Source organism: Gigantopelta aegis, chromosome 15 (genome assembly GCF_016097555.1).
Source record: "Gigantopelta aegis isolate Gae_Host chromosome 15, Gae_host_genome, whole genome shotgun sequence".
NCBI lineage: Eukaryota > Metazoa > Mollusca > Gastropoda > Neomphalida > Peltospiridae > Gigantopelta > Gigantopelta aegis.
In genome coordinates, this window is record NC_054713.1 from 44,860,095 (window position 1) to 44,887,765 (window position 27,671).

The 27,671-nt window shown below is 38.4% G+C and overlaps 1 protein-coding gene across 1 annotated transcript; it reads right to left on the minus strand.

Moving 5' to 3' along the window:
- Positions 1 to 855: 855 nt before the first annotated feature.
- Positions 856 to 23,548, minus strand: LOC121390733 (mitochondrial 2-oxoglutarate/malate carrier protein-like). Its single transcript, XM_041522635.1, has 10 exons — positions 23,422 to 23,548; positions 20,307 to 20,368; positions 19,384 to 19,474; positions 18,218 to 18,301; positions 15,734 to 15,853; positions 9,094 to 9,184; positions 6,699 to 6,789; positions 4,580 to 4,679; positions 3,105 to 3,156; positions 856 to 2,689 (listed from the first exon to the last, which is right to left on the minus strand). Exons 1-10 carry the CDS (start codon positions 23,493 to 23,495, stop codon positions 2,513 to 2,515), a joined length of 942 nt encoding a protein of 313 aa, XP_041378569.1. The 5' UTR covers positions 23,496 to 23,548; the 3' UTR covers positions 856 to 2,512.
- Positions 23,549 to 27,671: the final 4,123 nt, after the last annotated feature.

Genomic DNA, 27,671 nt, shown 5'->3' on the forward strand with positions numbered 1-27,671 from the left:
CTTGAGACATATTACTTTGATATGAACCAAGATACTTTAACTTGTGAATAATAAAGCAGAAACACTACTCTTATAGGTGTCACAAAATCATAAAATACAAGAATATTTTTAATTTTTAGGGTCATTCTGTCTATTTCACAGTATTTTGCACCTTGCATTTCTTTTGTTGCTCAGTACCATCTTACAGTGTTATTGTATCATGACTAGGTTGATACATTTCATATAGCACACATGCTCATAAAATATCACTAATAATCTATATCACACAATTCCATCTCATCATATAATACAAACGGAACCATGCATGTATGCTGCACTAACATAATGTCAGAGGTCATGACATGTGTTTACCTTTCTGGAGGGTAAAAGCACATAATATAAGACCCCCTTGCTACTTAATAAAAAGAAAAAAGAAAAGAAAAGTAAAATTGTTTCGCAAAGACTATGTACAATTCCTTAACAAAACTATCAGCACAACCGTTTCTGCAATTTTATCCTGAGTCTATTTTTTCCCCCCATCAACCTTTTGTGCATTAATTAATAATTTTATCCTGTAATGTTTTTTATCAAATGATCAGGCCCATAGGAATGCAATCTGGTGTGAACGGCACAATCTCTAGGAGGTGGAAGGATGGGGCACAAGCCACATTTTAATCTTATTTATATAAGTGTTTGACAAAAACACATTGTCCTAGAGTGGGGTGCACAGCCCCCATCCCCCCACACCCAGTTTCTATGACCCCCATCCCCAGTTTCTATGGCCCCATCCCCCCACATCCGGTTTTTATGGCCCCATCCTCCCACACCCAGTTTTTATTGCCCCATCCCCCCCCATCCCCCCCCCCCCCCCACCCGGTTTCTATGTTTTGATGATTCAACAACCGTGTTAAGTACATACCATTCTTTTGGTATAATTTTACACTATTTGCACACTTTTTAATACAATTAAATAATTGGTTATGATCTTAAGATACTGGGTGTAACTAGGTCAGTGTCAAATTGAAATACTGCGGTATCCCAGAATCCATCATGTTAATATTTGAGATATATGATCAAACTGGTGTTTTAATTACAATCATAATTTGGTCGCAGTTTTTTGACCCTGGCAAGCAAACTAAGTTGGCAGGCCGTGTCCTGATTCAGTTGTTTTTACTGCCCCCCCCCCCCCCCCCCCCACCCACCCACTCCTGACCCACCCCATGAAATATTTCAGTTTGTCACATATTTAATTCAAATGACACCATCTCCTGGCCCACCCCATGAAATATTTCAGTTTGTCACATATTTAATTCAAATGACACCATTTGCCAGCAAATCTAAAATATATTTGTAAAAAGATTAGAATTACGTGTAGCAACACAAACTGTACAGAGATATTCAAAAGTAGTACCTTTATCATTAGGTTAAATACTGCAATATCTTTATTTTCTCACTAAAGATGATACCAAAATGTCCCCAAACCTGTCAGAAATACTTATTTAAGATGATATCAAAATGTCCCCCAACTTTCACAAAATACTTTATTTAAGATGATATCAAAATATCCTCATACCTGTCACAAAATACTTATTTAATATATCAAACTATACCCAAAATCTGTCACAAAATACTTATTTAAGATGATATCAAAATATCCTCATACCTGTAACAAAATACTTATTTAACATATCAAACTATACTCAAAATCTGTCACAAAATACTTATTTAATATGATATCAAAATGTACCCCAACCTATCGCAAAATACTTATTTAAGATGATATCAAATTGCACTCCATGTTCAGTTATCAACATTTCATGAGCATACAAACCATATACCGTGTGTGTGTGTGTGTGTGTGTGTTAATACCAACAACAAACAAAATAAATGTGAATCAAAAATATTCTTTACAAAAATCTACATTTCTAATGTATACCTTTCAAGAATAGTGGGTGCAGGAGAGGCATAAAAGACCCCACCTCCCCCCTCGGCCCCCAACAAAGAAAAAACTAAGTTACCATTCTAGTCTATTGAAATGCACAGATGCAGATTGTACATAATGTACAGCACTGTGCCCTCCGAGACTACCAGAGGAAATGTTCAGGAGCTTGAAATGTGGGCGCTTAGAGGTGCCTTGTCAATCTTATTTTCTTACAAAGAATCCACATCTATCAAAGTAGTCATATTAGAAAAAAATCACCCCTACTGATACACCCCAAACAGGTTTTTTTTGTTTTGTTTCCTTCCTCCTACCTTTATGCACAAAAGTTCTTGTTCGTAAACCTAAAAATTAAAAAATACTGGCCTAACTAATGTTTTATGCAAATTTTCAATTCTTACCAGCCTTACTAATGCCCCTTGTTAAACAAAATGAAATGGGTTGCCTTAGTTATTTTGGCATAACTGATCACATGTTTTATGAAAATTCTCAATTCTTAACAGCCGTACTAATAATTGTTACCCGACATATACTAACACAACATTTACAGAAATACTGTAAAGAGCACAATAGTTTAGTGTTTTCTTTCTTTTTCTACAATCCACTGGCTGCGTTTTCATTGTGTAGAACGTAAACATTGTAGAAGTTGTTCAGCTGTTCTAGGAAGATGAATGTGAGGACGGTGTGCGGTCCTAGTCTCGCGTAGTATGGCGTGAAGCCTTTCCACAGACTGAAGAAACCTTCCTTCCGTATCGTCTTCGACAGCACGTCCTGAAACACAATAAAGGGAGATAATTGTTGTATCAAAAGAGTGAAACCAGAACAAACTGGAATACTGTCAAAACCGGACAGGATTCATGGTCCCAAAATTCCTAAATTCGAAAACGCAACCCTTCAACATTGCATCCTGTCTAAATCGGATACATTTTAGGTTTCCGGAGCAATCCAGTTTAGACTGAATGAATGAATGTTTAACGACACCCCAACACAAAAATACATATCAGCTATTGGGTGCTGGTTTTAGACAGATTTCATATTTAAGTTATTACACGTGTGAACGCTCATCATTTCCAACCATAAGTATTTCAGCTAAGCCATTATAGACAAACCAGTTTAACTTGTGTAAGTGTGAACACAGCTTGTAATTACACTTACGACTAACTACATGTACAAGCTATTTACTTACAAAGGCTCCAGAATATTCTGGTTTTCCATCAATGATCCTCATGTTCTGTATCCTGTAAAACAAAAACATGCCAGTTACAAATAGTACCACTATCACGGAAAGAAGTGGGCTACTGTTATATTATAGGCAAACACTATTCTGACTACAATGTACTTTTCATTGCAGTTGAAATACTGGGTTAGTGTTAGGTTTAGACTAAAGTCAGTTTCATGTATAAGCACATTCTGTCTCTTTCTCAATATGTCCTCCCTCTCTCTACCGCTCTCTGTCTCTCACACACTCTCTCTCTCACACACTCTCTCTCTCTCTGTCTCTCACACACTCTCTCTCTCTGTCTCTCACTCTCTGTTTCTCATACTCTCTCTCTCTCTCTCTCTCTCTGTCTCTCACACTTTCTGTCTCTCACTCTCTCTCTCTCTCTCTGTTTCTCACACTCTCTCTCTCTCTCTCTCTGTCTCTCACACTTTCTCTCTGTCTCTCTCTCTCTCTCTCTCTCTCTCAACATGTCAATTTAATAATTGTGTGGACATATGGTGCATTGCCCTCCACTATAACTTTGATGCCATGAAAAGGCTCAGTCCAACAGCAAGTTTCCTCTCTAAAACTATATGTAAAAATTTCTGAATGGTTGTCATGCAGTAGCCGATGATTAACAAAGCAGTGTTTTCTAGTGGTGTCATTAAACAAAACAAACTCTCTTTTTTGTTCTCACTGACTGGACAACATTCGATATAACAAATAAATAAACTACAATATCAGTAACACACATGTAAGCATACATTGTAGTCCTGTTACTGTACAGAGGCAATATCAGTAACACACATGTAAGCATAGTCCTGTTACTGTACAGAGGCAATATCAGTAACACACATGTAAGCATAGTCCTGTTACTGTACAGAGGCAATATCAGTAATAACACACATGTAAGCATACATTGTAGTCCTGTTACTGTACAGAGGCAATATCAGTAATAACACACATGTAAGCATACATTGTAGTCCTGTTACTGTACAGAGGCAATATCAGTAATAACACACATGTAAGCATACATTGTAGTCCTGTTACTGTACAGAGGCAATATCAGTAATAACACACATGTAAGCATACATTGTAGTCCTGTTACTGTACAGAGGCAATATCAGTAACACACATGTAAGCATACATTGTAGTCCTGTTACTGTACAGAGGCAATATCAGTAATAACACACATGTAAGCATACATTGTAGTCCTGTTACTGTACAGAGGCAATATCAGTAACACACATGTAAGCATACATTGTAGTCCTGTTACTGTACAGAGGCAATATCAGTAACACACATGTAAGCATACATTGTAGTCCTGTTACTGTACAGAGGCAATATCAGTAATAACACACATGTAAGCATACATTGTAGTCCTGTTACTGTACAGAGGCAATATCAGTAATAACACACATGTAAACATAGTCCTGTTACTGTATACAGTATAAATGTACCTAGTTTTAGCTATATCGACCGGCATGGAAGCAGCTGTTGTTATCAAACCACTGATCATACTGGCACAGAAATGTAGAACCAAACCATCGTGAAAATAGCCTGAAAAAGAACAAGCCTTCTGAGAGTGCTGATACAGCAATACATGTCCCCTACAGGGCTCAAACACATTTTCATATCTACTAAGTTCAATGTCAACTATTAAAGTCGTACAAGATCTGTAAAAGTAACTGATAAACCTATAGCTCAATATCATGAGGCATTGCAGGAAAAAGATCTGGAAAACAAATGTTCATATCATCTAAGTTCAAGTGCAATAACTCTGTGAAAATCTGTAAATCGTCATGAAAGTTAAACTTGATATGTAAAAGTAATGGATAAAGCTATACACTTAATTTCAGCTCAGTATCTTTAGGCAGTGCAGGAAAAAGGTCTGGAAAACCACATGTGGGTAGACGGATGGACAGACAGACAGACAGACAGACAGACAGACAGAAGGATGGAGACAATCACTAAAGTCTCTTCTAGCTGGACCAGGGCCCAATTTCACAAAATATCGTAAGCCTAATTTTGCATGTAAATATAACTCTACAACTAAACCAGAGTTTTATCACTATTACAGTACAACAAATATAGTTAAAAAGTACATGTATTTCATTTTCTTTTGTCCTTAAAATGTTCCATCTTCTGTAATGATGTAAATTTCTTCGCGAAATAGATGTCAAACACATGTAAATGTATGGCTGGTATAACTGCTAGTCAGTCGCAGACATAAACTCACGGTGTTTTGTGACATAGGCCCCAGTAGGGAACTAATAATACTGTCATAGAACGTCTAACAAACATACACAGAAATACAGACAAAGACCAGTTTAAATGGCTGATGAGAAAAAGAAAAAACCCACCCAAACATTATAAATGTAGTAAAGGAAAAACATAACTTAATAAACATACAGGTACACATCATTAGAGACGAACCATCATGAAAACGACTATAACTGAATATTATGAATCAAATTTACGAAGCTTGTCTAGAGTTAAAAAAAAAAAAAAATTCATAAATTTCGTTCCACTTTGACTAAATAAATCAATAAAATATTGCTTATAGATAGCTCATTTTAAAATAAATATAAACAACATTCGAACTATATTATTAATAAATATGTTGTATTATGTAAAAATTAATTACACAAACACAAAATTGGAACGAAATTATTATGTAAATATATAATCGTGAAATTTTTGAACACCATTTGGATAATAATGATTGGTGTTTGAGAAAATCACAAGCCCTCACAGAAGCTTTGGCTATACTGTGCTACAGTGGATAATTTCCACTAGCCCTGATGAAAAATTCATTAGCATGGAACCGAGGGCTGGTGGATTTGTCAAACCCTATAGGTTGCATAGTACCAAAGAAGAGAGTTCTGTGTCAAAGTTTGACGTGCACCGTCAAATATTTATGGAGTAAAAAACAGCTGTAGGTGTGATTGGTAGTAATATGTGACCTTGATTATTTATGCAAATACTGTTATCCATTGACAATAAATAAATACACTTTTGTTTGTTATACAGTTGTTATGCTGTATATACCAGAGGTTGAAACTAATGTGGGGTGCCCCCAAAAATGGAAATGCAATTTTCAGCCAAAATGGTATGTACCCCCCCCCACCCACCCCCCCCCCTCCCCGCCCCATTTTCTTGCAGGTGGATTAGATGTGAGGTGCCACACTTTTACTGCTTTACTTCCTGGGTGATACGCTGCTTATATTAGTTTTATAAACATTAACATTATTGGCAATAGGAATTGATTTTTGATCTCTTTTAGAACCTGTAGGTATGACATGTACTTTTTTCAATTTACTGAACCTAATTAACCAAAACATAATGAAATATATATAACTTCCTTTATTTGGCTATCTACTTTGTACCATAAGAAAGGAATAAAATGTTAGCATCATATTTTTAAATCATTTCTAACACACTGTTCTGAGAATGCTTTGTGTAATTCCAGATACATTCAAGTGTTTTTCATTGTTTTTTTTTTTTTTTTGGTGTTTGTTTTTTGTTGGGTTTTTTTTTTTGGGGGGGGGGGGGGGGGGGCGTGTGTAGAGGGATTACCTGTGTCACAAAGCAACTGTTTGGCTTGTGAGTAAGATGCCAGCTGTGCAGCATTGACGACCATCGCTCGGCCCACTGTAGGAATACAACCCTGAAATTAAACAACAATCAATTAATATTTATTGACACAATCAAAATGTAAAAAAACTTTGGTCGTTTCTCTTTTTGAGAAAGAAGGAAGATGTAGTCACGTGACCAGAACAGGGAGAAGATAGCTCATTGGAAGATTGGAGCCATTTCATTGGCTGATGGAATATTCGGAACAGTCTAAGTCAATAGGGGGAAAATGCCAGAGGTCAGGCTAAGCTGTTGACAATCAAAAAGGAGGCTATTTAAAAAAACAAAAACATTTTGTTTGTTTTTAAAATGGCATTTATTTTCGCCACTCATACATCTGTACCTTAGAACCTTCCGACTACTGCAGGTGAGATATCTCTGTATACTGTACACTGTATACAGTGCATTCCCCAATTCATGTTTTGCACATGGCACTCACCGTAAATAATAATAGACCAACACGAAACAGTTTAGTTCAGAGTATAGCAATAATGGACATAAATCCTGGACAGCTGGCCACAAATGCCAGTAAGTAAATGCGACTTTTTCCATTTTTCTGCCTAATTTTATTCAACATTAACTGATCTAAAATATCATAAAAATTAGAAAAATATGAACTTTATTTGATGTATTTATATAACATGGTTTTTGTCAAAAATTAATCCAGTAGTCTAAAGGTTAAGATGCGAGGCGTCTGAAAACCAGATTTCACTGTACGTACCTTGTAAAACGTAACACAATGATAAATTACACCCCTTAGCAAGCTTTACCTAAGTTATTGCAGATACATCTTTTTTTCTTCAGTTCTTAATACTTTCAGAGAACATTTTGTTCAGTATTGTGTTGCGATTCACTATGCAAGATCCTGATATCGCTACACAATTTTAAAATACTAAACAGTAGTTGCTAATCAATTTTCACTTCAATAGAAATATTGCTAATCAAGATTTTGAAAATACAATGTTCCCGGACTTTACTTACTACACTGCAAGCACGTCATCTTAATCTGTTTCAGTTATCCAACTTAAAAACTTTGTTACCTGTCTTTTAACTGGCAGCCATTTTGCTTTGTTTTGGAAAGGTCCGACGTGAAAGATGAGACGTAACTTAACAACTTCATGACTTGCGCCAAACAAATGTAAACCTGATCTCTTCATTTACCGTGGACATGGTGTCTGATCTAGGACCAAATCAAATCGGCTGTGAAAATGAACGGGGGACATTTTGTCCGTTATTAAAAGTATGACATTTTAGCTACTTAACATATATGTAGCTGATTTTTTACCTAAGCTTGCTTCCTGTGTTTTCATGCAATACATGAACGATACACAGTCAAACTTTGTTATCTGACCTCTTTCATCTCGAAAAAGTTAAAAGTTTGTTATGTATGATGACATCACTTGAGTACACTGATTTATCAATCATCAGCTAACGGATGTCAAAACATTGAGTAATTTTGACATATACTCTTACAGAGGAAACCTGCTACATTTATTCCATTAGTAGCAAGAGATCGTTTATATGCACCATCCCACAGACAGGACAGCACATACCACAACCTTTGATATACCAGTCATGGTGCACTGGCTGGAGCTCTTTCATCTAAAAAATGCAGTAAATCTGAATGTCAGGAAATAGTCCAGTGGCATAATTATTAACATGCACTGACTATTGTTTATCTTCAACCACCGATTTCTCAAGTTTGTTCATTAGGTAATTTTAATATCAAGATTACAAAGTTTGACTCACACTTGGTATACTTCAGCCTAGATCACATTATATGACACAACGCAACTCACCTGTTGAAATGAGTCATGTCATGTCGCGTGTATTGCAAAAATAGTCCGCTGCAACAGATTTTTAGTTGGCTCGACAAGACCGAATATATTCACTTATCGACGACGGACATCGTTTAGTGTGAACAGATCTTGGCTCATGTCCAGTTGTCTAATGTGATTTTGCTCATGACGCGACACATTGTCCAGTTGTCTAATGTGATCTTGGCTCACGACGCGACACATTGTCCAGTTGTCTAATGTGATCTTGGCTCATGACGTGACACATTGTCCAGTTGTCTAATGTGATCTAGGCTCATGATGCAATGCACTATCCAGTTGTCTAATGTGATCTTGGCTCATGACGCAACACATTATCCAGTTGTCTAATGTGATCTTAGCGCATGACGCAACGCACTGTCCAGTTGTCTAATGTGATCTAGGCTTTATAAAAATGAAATTATTGATAATGTTGCCTTGTGGACTTTTTAGGTTTTTTTAATGTCAAGGGCAGCATGCTTGAATTATAAAGAAATGTAATATATTAAACTGAATGTCGTTACCCTCCACAATGTTAGAACTCCTTCTTCCTGAACTATCCGGGACAAAGCATTGAACACATTTTTATAACCTCTTCTTTCATTAACCGGGAGTCTAAAATAGAGAAGAAAAAAAAGAATAGGTGTAACACATAAATCAACATCCTCTGATGGGATTCGAACCAGTGATTCTCTGTACATGTGTCTGGAGAATTAAAAAACACACTTCCTAATACAACAATTAAATCATCATCCATTTAGAGTGAACTATGTATAAGAGCCCTGGCTACAGTTTTTCGAAGCTGTCTTAGCGCTATGATATTATAAAAACATCGTAAGCTATGACGTCACAAAGGCACATCCACAGAGAATGACATTTTTACGATGTCGTAGCACTAAGATAGCTTTGAAAATCTGGGCTGAGAATTGTACTGAGTTAACAAGTAAATGATCACTAACCACTGCCAATAGAAGCACTTCGTACACACTAATACACACATGTATGTACCGAGTTAACAAGTAAATTATCACTAACCACTGCCAGTAGGAGCACTTCATACAACATTAATACACACATGTATGTACCGAGTTAACAAGTAAATTATCACTAACCACTGCCAATAGGAGCACTTCATACAACACTAATACACACATGTATGTACCGAGTTAAAAAGTAAATGATCACTAACCACTGCCAGTAGGAGCACTTCATACACACTAATACACACATGTATGTACCGAGTTAACAAGTAAATGATCACTAACCACTGCCAGTAGGAGCACTTCATACAACACTAATACATACAGTAGAATCTCATTGGCTTGAACGGCCAATGGTCGAACCTACCGGTATTCTCAAACCAAGAACAATGTCCCGATTTTTTCTCTATGTTACACCCTTTTATTTTGGTGCTGATTAGTCGAATACCCCTGAGGTCGAACAGTAGCTTACTCTCGAACCAGTTTATTGGTCTGAATTGTAAAATCAAACATATTTAGCTCGGAACGACTAAGTCTATCCGAAGAAATAATTAAAAAATATTTATGTACAAATTTTTCATTGAGCCTTTCACGAATTAATCCTATATCATATGCCAGCTTATTGTGTTGTTTATTTAGCACCTATCGGTAATTATCTTTTTAGTACTGACAATTGTACTACAATAATCGTTAGCCTAGGCAGGCCTCGCTGGTTTACTTTAATCATTTTAATCGCTACTCTTGCATGAGCGTCAGCATATTTTGTTATTAACTTGAAATACAGGAGAGATCAATGTAATGTAGTGATTGCAACAATAACAGGTAATGGGCCTCCACCTGTGCTTCGTGCATTTTCATTTTTTCTCAACGTTGTCAATATGTCGCAAAATATTCTACAACATAAAGAACGATTTTTTAAATTAATAAATATTATAAATACAGACAACCAGTGTGTTTGTTATTTGTTTATTTAACGGTGATAAATAATAGTTACAAACATGTGTCTCATCCGACATTTGACGGCGACTTCGTTACTCATGAGTCAATCGGACCATGTCGCCCAAGCCAGTTTTACGGAAATATGCAAGGTGTTCTGATTGTTTTTTGTGTTACAGAAACACCCGACAACAGCCGAATGCATGGTTCGAACTACCCAATGCGTCGAACAGACTTTGATGCACTGACAGTGTTCGAGCCAATGAGATTCTACTGTATATGTTTGTACCGAGTTAACAAGTAGTAAATTATCACTAACCACTGTCAGTAGGAGCACTTCATACAACACTAATACGCACATGTATGTACCGAATTAACAAGTAGTAAATTATCACTAACCACTGTCATACAACACTAATACGCACATGTAGGGAGGGAGGGGTTAATTGATCCACCCCTTCCCATTGGTTTCTGACTAGAGACATGTGACATTTGGCACCATATTTGGAGAGGTCATGACCCTGTGCCTCCATGATGTAATGGTCAAGCAACAGGCACACTTGTGTAAATTTTGCGTTAAAAAAGATATTTTAACACAGGAGAAAGTAACATGCATCACTCAAGATATATTAATTTATATCAAAAAAATCATAAATATTTTGCATGTTCCCCGATTTGTGATTAAAACATTGTTTTACTGTGTATTTCCATGAACAGTTTGGGTTACGTTTGTACCATCATTTTAACAGCATGGATTAAAATATTAAAATGGCCAGTATGGGCAAGTTGTGCCAGTCTGATTGGGGTATGTTGATCCATGCAACAACTTACCCCATTGTGCTTTCTAAATATGATCAACTTACCCCTATTATCTTTTTTTCCAGTATGTTTTTTCCATATTCAAAAAGAACATTTTCAGTCTTACTCGCAATATATGTTTATCACACATTCCTATATGCTTAATATGTTTAGATTTTAAAATTACTATGTTCATTATGTTTGAATTTGTTTGCATTTGAATAAAACAATCTTAATGTGTGATCTTACTAAGTTGGACTTGTAGAGATACTGAATAACGTGTCAAGATAGAACTTTCAAGTAATTTGTGTTTGAGACAGGATTTGAAGTTAGTTCTCAAATGTTAATGCATTCTTATTGACTTTATTCTATGATTTAATGTGATTGATAGTGTGTTATATAGTCATGAAAGTATATTATTATTTGTGAGATATGTTCTCGAGAAATCTCTCGTAGTAGGCTATTGTAGAGAGACATAGGCTATTCAAAATAACGTTTTCAGTCTTATTCACAATATGTTTATCAGACATTCCTATATGCTTAATATGTTTGGAGTTTCAAATTACGATGTTTATCATATTTGAATTTGTTTGCATTCGAATAAAACAATCTTCAAGTACAGTACAGTATATTGATCAACTTGCCCCTTGACCTGGCACATCTTACCCCAGAAGGTGGGTTATTTGAGCTGTTTTTCATAAAATGTTTGATAATCCACTATTATGCAGGTACACGACTAACATGTGATAACTTGACTAGAATGTGTGCACAACTGTATACTGCAAACATTACACTATAAACCATCACCTAGCATATCTTAATTCAAGCACAGGACTTGTTAAGAGTAAAAATTGGCTCAACTAACCCGTTCCTCCCCTATGTACCGAGTTAACAAGTAGATTATCACTAACCACTGCCAGTAGGAGCACTTCATACAACACTAATACACACATGTATGTACCGAGTTAACAAGTAAATTATCACTAACCACTGCCAGTAGGAGCACTTCATACACACTATAATACACACATGTATGTACCGAGTTAACAAGTAAATTATCACTAACCATTGCCAGTAGGAGCACTTCATACAACACTAATACACACATGTATGTACCAGTTAACAAGTAAATTATCACTAACCACTGCCAGTAGGAGCACTTCATACAACACTAATACACACATGTATGTACCGAGTTAACAAGTAAATGATCACTAACCACTGTCAGTAGGAGCACTTAATACAACACTAATACACACATGTATGTACCGAGTTAACAAGTAAATTATCACTAACCACTGCCAGTAGGAGCACTTCATACAACACTAATACACACATGTTTGTACCGAGTTAACAAGTAAATGATCACTAACCACTGCCAGTAGGAGCACTTCATACAACACTAATACACACATGTATGTACCGAGTTAACAAGTAAATGATCACTAACCACTGTCAGTAGGAGCACTTCATACAACACTAATACACACATGTATGTACCGAGTTAACAAGTAAATTATCACTAACCACTGCCAGTAGGAGCACTTCATACAACACTAATACACACATGTATGTACCGAGTTAACAAGTAAATTATCACTAACCACTGCCAGTAGGAGCACTTCATACAACACTAATACACACATGTATGTACCGAGTTAACAAGTAAATTATCACTAACCACTGCCAGTAGGAGCACTTCATACAACACTAATACACACATGTATGTACCTAGTTAACAAGTAAATTATCACTAACCACTGCCAGTAGGAGCACTTCATACAACACTAATACACACATGTATGTACCGAGTTAACAAATAAACTATCACTAACCACTGCCAGTAGGAGCACTTCATACAACACTAATACACACATGTATGTACCGAGTTAACAAGTAAATTATCACTAACCACTGCCAGTAGGAGCACTTAATACAACACTAATACACACATGTATGTACCGAGTTAACAAGTAGTAAATGATCACTAACCACTGCCAGTAGGAGCACTTCATACAACACTAATACACACATGTATGTACCGAGTTAACAAGTAAATTATCACTAACCACTGCCAGTAGGAGCACTTAATACAACACTAATACACACATGTATGTACCGAGTTAACAAGTAAATTATCACTAACCACTGCCAGTAGGAGCACTTAATACAACACTAATACACACATGTATGTACCGAGTTAACAAGTAAATTATCACTAACCACTGTCAGTAGGAGCACTTCATACAACACTAATACACACATGTATGTACCGAGTTAACAAGTAAATTATCACTAACCATTGTCAGTAGGAGCACTTCGTACAACACTAATACACACATGTATGTACCGAGTTAACAAGTAAATTATCACTAACCACTGCCAGTAGGAGCACTTCATACACACTAATACTCACATGTATGTACCGAGTTAACAAGTAAATGATCACTAACCACTGCCAGTAGGAGCACTTCATACAACACTAATACACACATGTATGTACCGAGTTAACAAGTAAATTATCACTAACCACTGCCAGTAGGAGCACTTCATACAACACTAATACACACATGTATGTACCGAGTTAACAAGTAGTAAATGATCACTAACCACTGCCAGTAGGAGCACTTCATACAACACTAATACACACATGTATGTACCGAGTTAACAAGTAAATGATCACTAACCACTGCCAATAGGAGCACTTCATACAACACTAATACTCACATGTATGTACCGAGTTAACAAGTAAATGATCACTAACCACTGCCAGTAGGAGCACTTCATACAACACTAATACACACATGTATGTACCGAGTTAACAAGTAAATTATCACTAACCACTGCCAGTAGGAGCACTTCATACAACACTAATACACACATGTATGTACCGAGTTAACAAATAAATTATCACTAACCACTGCCAGTAGGAGCACTTCATACAACACTAATACACACATGTATGTACCGAGTTAACAAGTAAATTATCACTAACCACTGCCAGTAGGAGCACTTCATACAACACTAATACACACATGTATGTACCTAGTTAACAAGTAAATTATCACTAACCACTGCCAGTAGGAGCACTTCATACAACACTAATACACACATGTATGTACCGAGTTAACAAGTAAATTATCACTAACCACTGCCAGTAGGAGCACTTCATACAACACTAATACACACATGTATGTACCTAGTTAACAAGTAAATTATCACTAACCACTGCCAGTAGGAGCACTTCATACAACACTAATACACACATGTATGTACCGAGTTAACAAGTAAATTATCACTAACCACTGCCAGTAGGAGCACTTCATACAACACTAATACACACATGTATGTACCGAGTTAACAAGTAAATTATCACTAACCACTGCCAGTAGGAGCACTTCGTACACACTAATACACACATGTATGTACCGAGTTAACAAGTAAATTATCACTAACCATTGTCAGTAGGAGCACTTCATACAAGACTAATACACACATGTATGTACCGAGTTAACAAGTAGTAAATCACTAACCATTGCCAATAGGAGCACTTCATACAACACTAATAGACAAAGTCATGTATTGTGCAATTACTGAATAATACGGACAGAAGAAGTTTGTCTGTTTTGTTTTGTTTAACAACACTACTAGAGCACACTGATTTATTAATCATCGGCTATTGGATGTCAAACATTTGGCAAGTCTTAGAAAGGAAACCTGCTACATTTTTCCATTAGTAGCAAGGGATCATTTATATGCACCATCCCACAGACAGGATAGCACATACCATGCCCTTTGATTTACCAGTCATGGTGCACTGGCTGGAGCGAGAAATAGCCCAATGGGCCCACTGACAGGGATCGATCCCAAACCAACCGTGCATCAAGCAAGCTCTTTACCAGTAGGCTATGTCTCGTCCCCGACAAAAGAAAAAGAATGTGTAAGTACACTGCCAATATTCTACACGCAGTTTCAGGGTTAATAATACACTGCCAATATTCTACACGCAGTTTCAGGGTTAATAATACACTGCCAATATTCTACACGCAGTTACAGGGTTAATAATACACTGCCAATATTCTACACGCAGTTTCAGGGTTAATAATACACTGCCAATATTCTACACGCAGTTTCAGGGTTAATAATACACTGCCAATATTCTACACGCAGTTTCAGGGTTAATAATACACTGCCAATATTCTACACGCAGTTTCAGGGTTAATAATACACTGCCAATATTCTACACGCAGTTTCAGGGTTAATAATACACTGCCAATATTCTACACGCAGTTTCAGGGTTAATAATACACTGCCAATATTCTACACGCAGTTTCAGGGTTAATAATATTCAACATTACTGTCATTGTAATCAATTATTCAGCCCCATGAGAAAAAATGGAGTTTGTTTTGCTTAACGACATCACTAGAGCACATGTTTTTATCTACACACCTCCCATCCGCCGTCATTCGTATCAGAGAAATTTCGGCCGGTGTTCCCACAAACGCTCCAATCGCCCCGGCCGTTATCCCGATACCAGCCTTCATCATGAAGTTAGGTGGCTTGTCGTCCCTGAGAAATAAAACAGACCATTATTCAACAACAACTATTACTTGACACATTTATTACAACACGGTCAAATACATACAGAATACTAAACGAGCTTGCCTGTCACACCATTTTTATGAAATGAGTGAACAGTTTTGGTATCTGACGAGCAAAAGTGAGTCAAATACCAACACTGTTCATGAACATGGTTAGATACATTACTAATCTCTCAACAAAACATTTTTAACAGCAAATTTTCACTCAATATTTTCTAGCATTCGGAAAACGGACACATCGTGCACCCAGTTTATTTTACTGCAGGGAGATGCATAGTGACATTATTCAAATATCGACATCATACATATTAAAATAAATTACACCGCCAGTCTGCGTGTGCAAATATTAAGCGAGTTAGATATTGAGTAATTGTTATGACATGAGTGTATATCTTACACTGGTGTGTAATATAAATAAAATTAAAACATCAATATTTAACAAAGTTAGGCAGCGTCTCATCCCTGAAATAAAATACACTGTTATTCAACACTTTTTTTTAATAACATAGTTGAAAGTAATTAATTTGACAAAAAAATGGACACACTAATTGCAGTTGACATTATCCCGAGTTCCTGCTTTCATTGCAAAGTTAAACAGTTCATCCAACTGGATTAACACTTTGTTTACAGATATTGAGAGAAGAAACCCGCTGTCACCACGAAGTGGTCCATTTCAAAGAGGAAGGAAGGAAGGATTTTTTTATTTATTTAACGACACACTCAACTAATTTTATTTACGGTTATATGGCGTCGGACATATGGCTATGGACCACACAGATATTGAGAGAGGAAACCCATTGTCGCCACTTCATGGGCTACTCTTTTCAATTAGCACAAAGGGATCTTTTATATGCACCATCCCACAGACAGGATAGTACATACCACAGCCTTTGTTACACCAGCTGTGGAGCACTGGCTGGAATGAAAAATAGCCCAATCGGCCCACCAATGTGAATTGATCCTAGATCGATCGTGCATTATGCTGTACCACTGAGCCATGACCCGCCCCCTGGACAGATGACAGATCTACCTGTACAAAGATAATCACTTAAACAAGCCGGTAAGCACCTAGCCAGCCATGAATGGAATAATGTTTAAAACAAAAGAAACAAATTTTTATTTACAGTTATATGGCGTTGGACATATAGTTAAGGACCACACAGATAATTAGAGAGAAACCCACTGTTGCCACTCCATGGGCTACACTTTTCTATTAGCAGCAAGGGATCTTTTATATGCACCATCGGACAGACAGGATAGTACATGCCATGGCCTTTGTTACACCAGCTGTGGAGTACTGGCTGGAATGAGAAATAGCCCAATTGGCCCACCAATGTGAATCAATCCTAGATCGACTGTGTGTCATGCGAACGCTTTACCACTGGGCTACGTCCCACCCCTCCCCGACTGGAATGAAAAATAGCCCAATCGGCCCACCAATGTGAATCAATACTAGATCGACTGTGCATCATGCGAACGCTTTACCACTGGGCTACGTCCCACCCCTCCCCGACTGGAATGAGAAATAGCCCAATCGGCCCACCAATGTGAATCAATCCTAGATCGACTGTGCATCAAGCGAACGCTTTACCACTGGGCTACGTCCCACCCCTCCCCGACTGGAATGAAAAATAGCCCAATCGGCCCACCAATGCTAGATCGACTGTGCATCAAGCGAACGCTTTACCACTGGGCTACGTCCCAAACCTCCCCGACTGGAATGAGAAATAGTCCAATAGCCCTACTGATAGGGATCAATCCTTGACAGACCATACATCAAACAAGCACTGGGCTATGCACCACCTTGGAATACTTTTACTCATGTGAGCATGTCTGTTTGCATTTATGTACTCACATGTATTTGGGGTAGTAGTTGTTGGAAACTACATATACAAACTGCTTAACACTCAAATCAACACAAGGGCGGGACGTAGCTCATGGTAAAGCATTCGTTTGATGCGCGGTCAGTCTAGGATCGATCCCCGTCGGTGGACCCATTGGGCTATTTCTCGTTCCAGCCAGTGCTCCACAACTGGTGTAACAAAGGCCGTGGTATGTACTATTCTGTCTTTGGGATGGTGCATATAAAAGATCCCTTGCTGCTAATCGAAAAGAGTAGCCCATGAAATGGTGACAGCGGGTTCCTCTCTAATTATCTGTGTGGTCCGTAACCATATAACAGTAATTAAACATTTGTGTGGTCCTTAACCATAAGACTGATGCCATATAACTGTAAATAACATGTGCTGAGTGCATCGTTAAATAAAACATTTCCTTTCAAATCAACATAAGCATTTAACACATATTCAAATTACTGATTTACTATACATACTTTGAAAACATCTCGAACAAGGTTGTGTAGATCCCGAGTCGAGTTGTCGTGTAGGTGGCTTGTCGCAGGAGACCAGCGGACAATCTGTAACAAAACAAAAACAACTAGAAAATAGGTTACGAAAAACAAGCAGGGATGAACCCAACACTGGCCTCGGTGGTGTCGTGGTTAAACCATCGGACATAAGGCTGGTAGATACAGGGTTCGTAGCCCGATACCGGCTCCCACCCAGAGTGAGTTTTAATGACTCAATGGGTAGGTGTAAGACCACTACTCCCTCTTCTCTCTCACTAAACATTAACTCACTGTCCTGGACAGACTGCCCAGATAGCTGAGGTGTGTGTCCAGAACAGCATGCTTGAATGTTAATTGGATATGAGCACGAAAATAAGTTGAAATGAATTAATGGATGAATGAAACTTGCTCAATACAACCAGTCAGTGAAAAATTGAATAAATAAAAATGGCCCTTGTTTTTCTTTCCAGTGGGGCACCTACTCCCCTCCTTTGCCCTCTGCCGCATAGGACCCTGACCAGTAGCATATTCAAGTCCATCAAATGTAACTGGGGGCCTGTGAAAAATGAATAAATAAAAAGGGCATTTTTTTGTATCAGGTCAAGTATCTCCTTCCTTTCCCCCTACTACATGTAGGTATGGCCCTGACAAGTGGTATAGACAAGTCCACAAAAACTCTTCACGTGTTATGAAACAATGGTTATAGCCATGAAGCATGCTTGAATGTTTATGAAAGTGATCAGGAAAAACTTTTTTTTTTTAATTTTGCTGTGTAACCCAGTTATATTTTGACACTTGGTTGAGTGAGAGATAAGAGATTGGGATGACCCCTCACCCAAGTTTATGAAAGGTGACATTTTTTCCATTAGTAGCAAGGGTTATTATACATGCACCATCCCACAGACAGGGTAGCACATACCACAGCCTTTGATATACCAGTTGTGGTGCACTGGCTGGAATGAGACATAGCCCAGTGGGCCCACGGAGATCGGATCTAGACCGACTGTGCTCGCCTTACCACTGAACTACGTCCTGCCCCCGGAAATTTAAAAGATAATTTGGTGGAATGGTCTGCTCACCCAGATCTATATGTAGTAGCAGAAATGATGACACTGTAAAATCTTCTAAAATATGATATACATAATACAAACCCTGTGTACATTCCTCTTAAACCTTCGTTCTTCATAATACTCCGAATGGCATGCAGACTGGTTTTATGTTCCTTCGATTTCCCGCCTTCACCTGGAAGAATCAAACATCTCACAGAGTTGAGAAATATAACATTTTACAAAGATTTTTTTTTTTTTAACACCGAGCGAGATTGCACAGTTCTGTGACAGGGCTATCTCTGGGTGAACACAAAGTTTCGATAAATTATCTATTAAACTTCAAAAAATGGCAGAAAACTGGTTATTTTCTAATAAAATGTAGTAAAATTAGTTCACCAAATTCAAAATAAAATGTGCCAATTGTTTTCAAAATTTGCAATTGGCGAATTTGCCTTGTGTGGGGAGATGTATGATTAATACACTGACTTACTCTCTCACTAACAACTAACCCACTGTCCTGGACACATACTTCAGAGAAAGACTTCCACCTGTTACCCCCATTATACTGATACATGTACATGCATGTATCAAAAGGGAGCCTCACTCTAACACTAAATCTATCTCTAACCCTAATAGGGGGGTAATGTTTGGATATTTTACCCAGATGAGATATGTGACTAGGACAGCAAACTTGAACATTAATTAGATATCATATATAAGCACAAAAATAAAATGAAATGAAATAATTCATTTTTGTTATTGATAAGTAGCAAGAAGTCTTATACACATGTAAAAGAAAAAGTGTTTATAGTCACATTTTAGATTAGATCCAGTGTTTTAGACAGTCACATTTTAGATTAGATCCAGTGTTTTAGACAGTCACATTTTAGATTAGATCCAGTGTTTTAGACAGTCACATTTTAGATTAGATCCAGTATTTTAGAATTAAAAAAATTTGTGACTATGAAACTCGGAATAAGGCAGTGTTAGAGTTGGGGTTGTACAAATATGTTTTTTAAACTTACCACTCAACTGCATTCGGTTTTTCACCAAGTCCAGGGGTTGAACAAAAATTGTTGCTGCCATTCTACAAAAAAAAAAGAAGACATTTGACCTTACATGCATGTGATGTCACACACATAGCTACATTACAAAATTGTTCATTTTACCTCTAAGTCATCATACAATGTACAGTAGCTGACATAACAGAAATAAAAGCTTTTCTCTATAATTTTTATGGTCCGCAGGATAAAGATATTAGCTAGTCAATGACATAGGATATCGGCGTTATCCTGTTCAGGCCAAATGAGAAATTCCCATTCTTACCATCACAGGATAAAGCCAATTGATATCCTATGTCATTAACTAGTTATTTTCTATTTACATGCGAGTGGCGAACATCCCTCAATGTTATACATGTTAAGCTATCTGTCTTAAGGCCGGTAGGTGTCGAGAATACAGCACAATGAATTTATGCATCTGTAATATCATTTAAAACAACATATTCAGGCTTCTGAAAATAGCAAGAGCGATAGTTTCGTTCGCGCGTCACTCACACATAGTTTTGCGTAACCATTTTTTCGTTCGTACATTGAATTTATGACATCATTTACATGGTTATGATGAGTAAAAGTGAAATGGGTTACCTGAATTAGTTTTGATGTAACCCATAAATGGTTTATGTAAATGTTCAATTCACTGAGGCCTGATATTTATTCACCAAACTGAGAATATACATAATATAGTCACTGTGGTATTTGTTTGAGGGTAAGTGTTGATGTTCGACACTGTACGACAACGAACCATAGTAAAAACATTATAAAAAAACAATCACTGATGTACTGGCCTCGGTGGCGTCGTGGTTAGGCCATCGGTCTACAGGCTGGTAGGTACTGGGTTCGGATCCCAGTCGAGGCATGGGATTTTTAATCCAGACACCGACTCCAAACCCTGAGTGAGTGCTCCACAAGGCTCAATGGGTAAGTGTAAACCACTTGCACAGACCAGTGATCCATAACTGGTTCAACATAGGCCAGGGTTTGTGCTATCCTGCCTGTGGGAAGCGCAAATAAAAGATCCCTTGCTGCCTGTCGTAAAAGAGTAGCCTATGTGGCGACAGTGGGTTTCCTCTAAAAAACAGTGTCAGAATGACCATATGTTTGACGTCCAATAGCCGATGATAAAATAAAAAATCAATGTGCTCTAGTGGCGTCATTAAATAAAACAAACTTTACTTTCGCTCATTCGACCCATTCGACACATTTTTACAATCATTGATGCAATTTGTGAAGGCCTGAAAATAAGATCAAAGACATGTGACACAGAAATGTTCATGTAATTCTCCAATGTTTCTTTTCTCACTGTTGAAGAGCTCTGTACAAATATGTTTAGTAAGCTGTCCTATAGTCCCTGCATGTAAACAAAGTCACAGACACGAGCGACAGAGACAAACCCTAAATTGTGTTTGTCAAGAAGTGTGGTCAGGTCAGAGGTCAGTTATCAGGCCATGCAATATTTACTCGTTAAACTGTAAAGCAAATTAGTGTTACAAAAGAAAGAAAAAAATGGCTATGGCATTTTAAAATCATACATGTATGTAAAATAACTACTTTCTGAATTTTTCAACTGCATTCCTGTAATTTTGGCAGTTATCTTTTTAAATTATGAAGTGATATCCTCACTCTCAGTTCTTCAAGCCGAGTTCAAAATACCACTGGCAGAATTTATGAAGAATGAGAGGGACGAGAGAGAGAGAGAGAGAGAGAGAGAGAGAGAGAGAGAGAGAGAGAGAGAGAGAGAGAGAGAGAGAGACAGGCATAGAGAGATACAGACAGAGAGAGAGGGAGGGAGGAGAGAGAGAAGAAAGAGAAGAAAGAGAGAAGAAAGAGAGAAGATAGCGAGAGAGAAAGAGAAGAGAGAAAAACAAGAGAAGAGAGAGAGAAGTGAGAAAGAGACAGACAGAGAGAGCGGAAGAGGGAGAGAGGGAGGAAGGGATGGAGGGGGAGAGATGGATAGAAAAGAGAGAGAGAGAGAGAGAGAGAGAGAGAGAGAGAGAGAGACAGAGAGAGACAGGCATAGAGAGAGGGAGGGAGGAGAGAGAGAAGAAAGAGAGAAGAGATAAGATAGCAAGAGAGAGAAAGAGAAGAGAGAAAAACAAGAGAAGAGAGAGAGAAAAGAGAAAGAGACAGACAGAGAGAGCAGGAGAGAGGGAGGAAGGGATGGAGGGGGAGAGATGGATAGAAAAGAGAGAGAGAGAGAGAGAGAGAGAGAGAGAGAGAGAGAGAGAGAGAGAGAGAGAGAGAGAGAGAGAGAGAGAGAGATGTTGATGATGTAAAAGAAGGAAGGGGCAAACTACTCACATCCTTTACTGGGACAAATCCATGTGTTTTTGAGGGATGCAACTCAAAACATGTATCTATGATCTATTTAAGCTAATACATAAGTCTGCCATCAACTGAATTTGTAAAACTAAGTTGCCGATACAGGTATGGACTATGCTATTGGTCTGTGTATTTTTTGTACATAGATGACCTGGGGCCTAATTCACAAAGGTCTCTTAGGCTCTGCTAGACAACAAAGCAGCCTCTTTGTAAGTCTTTTTGCATTGCACATGCATGAGGGCTATAACAGGGGTGTATTCACACCCAGTCACATAAACTCTTTTTTTATTTTGGCATTGATTGGTCCAATCACAAGGAATTTGCACACACGCACACACACACACACACACACTGCTATGGCATTTGCATAACCTGTGGTGGTTAGGAACAATATCTGCAATGAGGGGGGGGGGGTAGTGGGCGGGGCACATTAACTGAAAGAACCACACTTACTTAGGCCCTTCGGACTGAGGGGGCAGTCTGTATAGTGGGGACAGGGTCTCTTGTGGTGTATGCACAAGCTAAATTTTCGCCCTCAAGTTGGGGCACAGGCTCCCCCCAACCCCCACTTCCTACGGGCCTGCCACCCGCCCCACACGGACCTGGGTTCACTCCTACCCCATTGTTTGTGACAGCGGGTCAAGAATCAGCTGTTCAAGTTGCTGGCTGTTCAGTGTTCATGATCGAAGGGCTGCATCAGCTGTGTGAATGAAAGTAGAGCGATTTATCCTGCAACAACTGAAATACAAACATCACTCACCCAGCTCCACCCCCGAACAGGAACTTTATCCCCTTAGGGATTTTCGCCGCCTTTTCTTCTTTTGGTTGCGACATTTTACCACCACACCGAGTGATCCAAACAACCTTTCGCTTTGCCCCGGCCTTGACCTTTGTTGAAGGACGTCGGCGTTTATACCCAAAATTCCTTGCGCTCACACTTTTGTTTGTTTTCCTCCAGCAAGATCCCCTGATCACGGCGGTATCTTCAAAGATAAAAAAACAAAACCCCAAAACCCCCCAAACATATTAGGAAGTGTATCCGTGTATTATCACTATTATATTTGTTGTTATTACACATGCACACTATGTCTGTAGTGTAACAAAAGTGCGTGTATGTGTTAATTTTATGTTAAGCTTGTTATAAAACTATTAATAAAATTAATATTGAAGAAAATAAAAATATTAATATTGAGCTTTAGGTTCACCAGGCCTAATGCGAATAAAGCATTAGGCCTATGATATTAAAATAAAGTATTATTCTTTTGGGAAAAAAAAAACCCTTTCTTCATTAGCCTAATATCGTATGCTACGTCAAAGTCAGCTACTAATGATACAGTAATTTGGTGAGTGTTAATTACTACGTACAATTAACGGCGACTAGATTTAATTGCAGTTTGCACCGATGTATAAAGGTAGGCCTGCCTAATTGCCGATATTTAGTAAAAGTAATTTAAACCAAGGAGTTTATAAAACCTTTAGTCATGTTTGCATTTTGCTTTAGAACCAAATATTAAAGTAAGAATTAAAGTCGATATTCAAGCTTTAATAGCCTATCCTTCCGTGGGGCACACCGAGGTGCCAGACACATCGTCATCAAATCAAATACGTATACATTGACTAATTAAATTAAAAATACTTTAAATAATATACAGTAATAATTCTTTATTTTAGTTTTTTATTGGCACATATAAAATATATACACACGATGACTGACGTATTTAATAGTAGTAATATACTGCACAGGAATACATAGCCCATTATACCTGTGGGGGAAAAAAAACCCGTTCACATCAAGACACTATTTTAAAATTTCTATAGACATTAAAAACAACAAAAAACAACAAATCTGCTCTCTCCTCCAACCCCTCCCCCCGACCCCCCCCCAAAAACAACAACAACAAACAACAGAAAAACCCCAAACTACAATTGCAAATACTGCTACTATTATTACTCTTACTACTACTACTACTACTATTACTACTACTACTACTACTACTACTACTACTACTACTACTACTACTACTACTACTGCTACTACTCCTACTCCCACTACTACTGCTACTACTCCTACTACTACTACTACTACTCTTACTACTACTACTACTACAACTACTGCCCATACTACTACTACTACTACTGCTACTACAACTACTGCCCATACTACTACTACTACTCCTACTACTACTACTACAACTACTAACTACTACTACTACTGCTACATACTACTACTACTACTACTACTACTCCTACTACTACTGCTACTACAACTACTCCCATACTACTACTACTACTCCTACTACTACTGCTACTACTGCTACTCCTACTACTGCTACTGCTACTACAACTACTGCCCATACTACTACTACTACTACTACTACAACTACTGCTGCTGCTGTTGCTGCTGCTGCTGCTACTGCTGCTACTGCTGCTGCTACTCCTACTACTACTCCTACTACTACTTCTACGCCTCCTACTACTACTCCTACTGCTCCTACTACTGCTCCTACTACTGCTCCTACTCTACTGCTGCTACTACTGCTCCTACTACTGCTCCTACTTGCTACTGCTACTCCTACTACTACTACTGCTGCTACTACTGCTGCTACTACTGGCTCCTACTCCTACTGCTACTACTCCTAACTACTGCTCCTACTACTACTGCTCCTACTACTGCTGCTACTCCTACTGCTGCTACTCCTACTGCTCCTACTCCACTACTGCTCCTACTACTGCTCCTACTCCTACTGCTACTACTGCTGCTACTACTACTGCTGCTACTCCTACTGCTCCTACTACTGCTGCTACTCCTACGGCTACTACTACTGCTCCTACTACTACTGCTCCTACTACTGCTCCTACTACTGCTGCTACTACTGCTCCTACTCCTACTGCTCCTACTACTGCTCCTACTACTGCTCCTACTACTGATCCTACTACTGCTGCTACTACTACTACTACTAGTACTAGTACTAGTACTACTAGTACTAGTACTACTACTACTAGTATTACTACTACATACTGTTGTTGCTGTTGTTATTATAATTTTTTTTTTTTTTATCAAATATGATTCATATCTCATCGAGTAAAGTTTGCAATCATATCTTACGAGTAGCGCTTGTGCGACGAGTGTGATATGATTGCAAACTTCACGAGATGAGATATAAATCATATTTGACAACAAAAAACCCATGAACTTTTCTATTTATTATGTAACTTTTGGCAATTTACCTTTATTTTTAAAATGACAGCAGTAAAATAGTTCCGGCTTTCTTACAGTGAAGATAACACTTTCTACAGTGACGACAACACATTTTAGAGTGAAATAGTGAAATTTTCACTCTAAAATGTGTTATCGTCACTGAGTGACTGATAACACTTTTATTTCACTGATATTTTAAGATATTTCATTAAATGTTATCTACTTAATAAACACCGGTATCTCAGTGACGATAGCACATTTTAGAGTGAAATAGTGAAATGTTCACTCTAAAATGTGTTATCGTCACTGAGTGACTGATAACACTTTCATTTGACTGATATTTTAAGATATTTCACTAAATGCTATATAATAAACTAGTATATAACCCAATATACTGTATGTTGTTAATTACTTACCTCATACAGTGTTGACAGAACAAGAGTAAAGCATGTATATCTGTAATTACTGATAGCAATATTTGACAGGTGCCACCATGCAGTTACCTTGACCAATGAGTTACAACAGATGGAGTTTGAACGTACGTACATAATATTTAACAGCTGCTATATCACCTGTTCGGCATGGCGCGATGTGTTGGAAGCTAGACTGACCAATGTCAGTAATGGAGGAGGGGGGTGGGGTAGATCAGTGGTAGAGCCCTAGCCGAAGTAGCTCGAGGGTCCACTAGCCCTCCCCTGTTTACATGTTGTTAGGGTCACCGTAGAGCCTGAAGTGCGACGGGTTGGAGGATCGATCGCCCTCTAATGACTTATGTTGTTTTTTTAATCAGGAAGGAAGGAAATGTTTCATTTAACGACGCACTCAACACACTTTTTTATTCACGGTTATATGGCGTCGGACATACGGTTAAGGACCACACAGATATGAAGAGTGGAAACCCTCTATCGCCACTTCATGGGCTACTCTTTTCGAGTAGCAGCAAGGGATCTTTTATACGCACCATCCCATAGACAGGATACACATACCACTACCTTTGATATACCAGTCGTGGTGCATTGGCTGGAGTGAGAAATATCCCAATGGGCCCACCGACGGGGATCGATCCCAGACCGACCGCGCACCGAGCAAGCGCTTTACCACTGGGCTACGTCCCGCCCTCTTTTCCAATCAGTGTCCCACGACTGATTCCCCAAAGGTCGTGGTATGTACTGCCCGGCCTATCTGTGGGTGAAGTGCTAACCTATTATTCAAGAAAATTCAAATGTTAAAAAAAATAATCCTCTGATATCGGCAAAACGTCTATAGCGGATTAGTCGACAGTTTAATCAGATTTTAATCAGATTGGTTGATGCAACGGCCCTGTTATATGGGCGGTATTGGGTCCCCCTGCCCCTCTCTCCCCCTCCCTTCCCTCTCCCTTTCTCTTCCTCTATCAACCCCCTTTTCTACCCTCCGTTTCCTTTTTCCTCACCTCTCTCTCTTCCTCTCTCTCTCTCTCTCCCTCTCTCTCTCTCTCTTCCTCCTTCCTCCCTCCTCTCTTCCTCTCTCTTTTTTTTCCCCCCGCCTCTCTCTCCGTCCTCCGTCTCTCTTCTCTCTCCTCTCTCCTCTCCTTATCCCCCTCTCTCTCTCTTTCTCTCTCTCTCCCGCTCTCTCTCCCGCTTTCTCTTTCTCTTCTCTCTCTTTTCATTATCTTTCACCATCTCCCCTCATTGGAACAATGTCAGCGGGTTCGCCCTACTTCTTGTTTCCCCTTGGGAACCTTTTTCTGTTTCTTACGTACTAATTCCCAAGAACGTGCGTTTCACTCTCTTACGTGCTCGTCTTTCCATTTCACAGCAGCAAAATTCTCT

Bases quoted from the DNA above. Each gene is read 5' to 3' on its own strand.
- LOC121390733 (XM_041522635.1), bottom strand. From the start codon at position 23,495: ATGTCGCAACCAAAAGAAGAAAAGGCGGCGAAAATCCCTAAGGGGATA. The intron at 20,369-23,421 runs GTGAGTGATGTT...TTTTTTTTGTAG, and splicing joins CTGTTCGGGGGTGGAGCTGG to AATGGCAGCAACAATTTTTG. The intron at 18,302-19,383 runs GTTTGTATTATG...GTTTTGTTACAG, and splicing joins TTAAGAGGAATGTACACAGG to ATTGTCCGCTGGTCTCCTGC.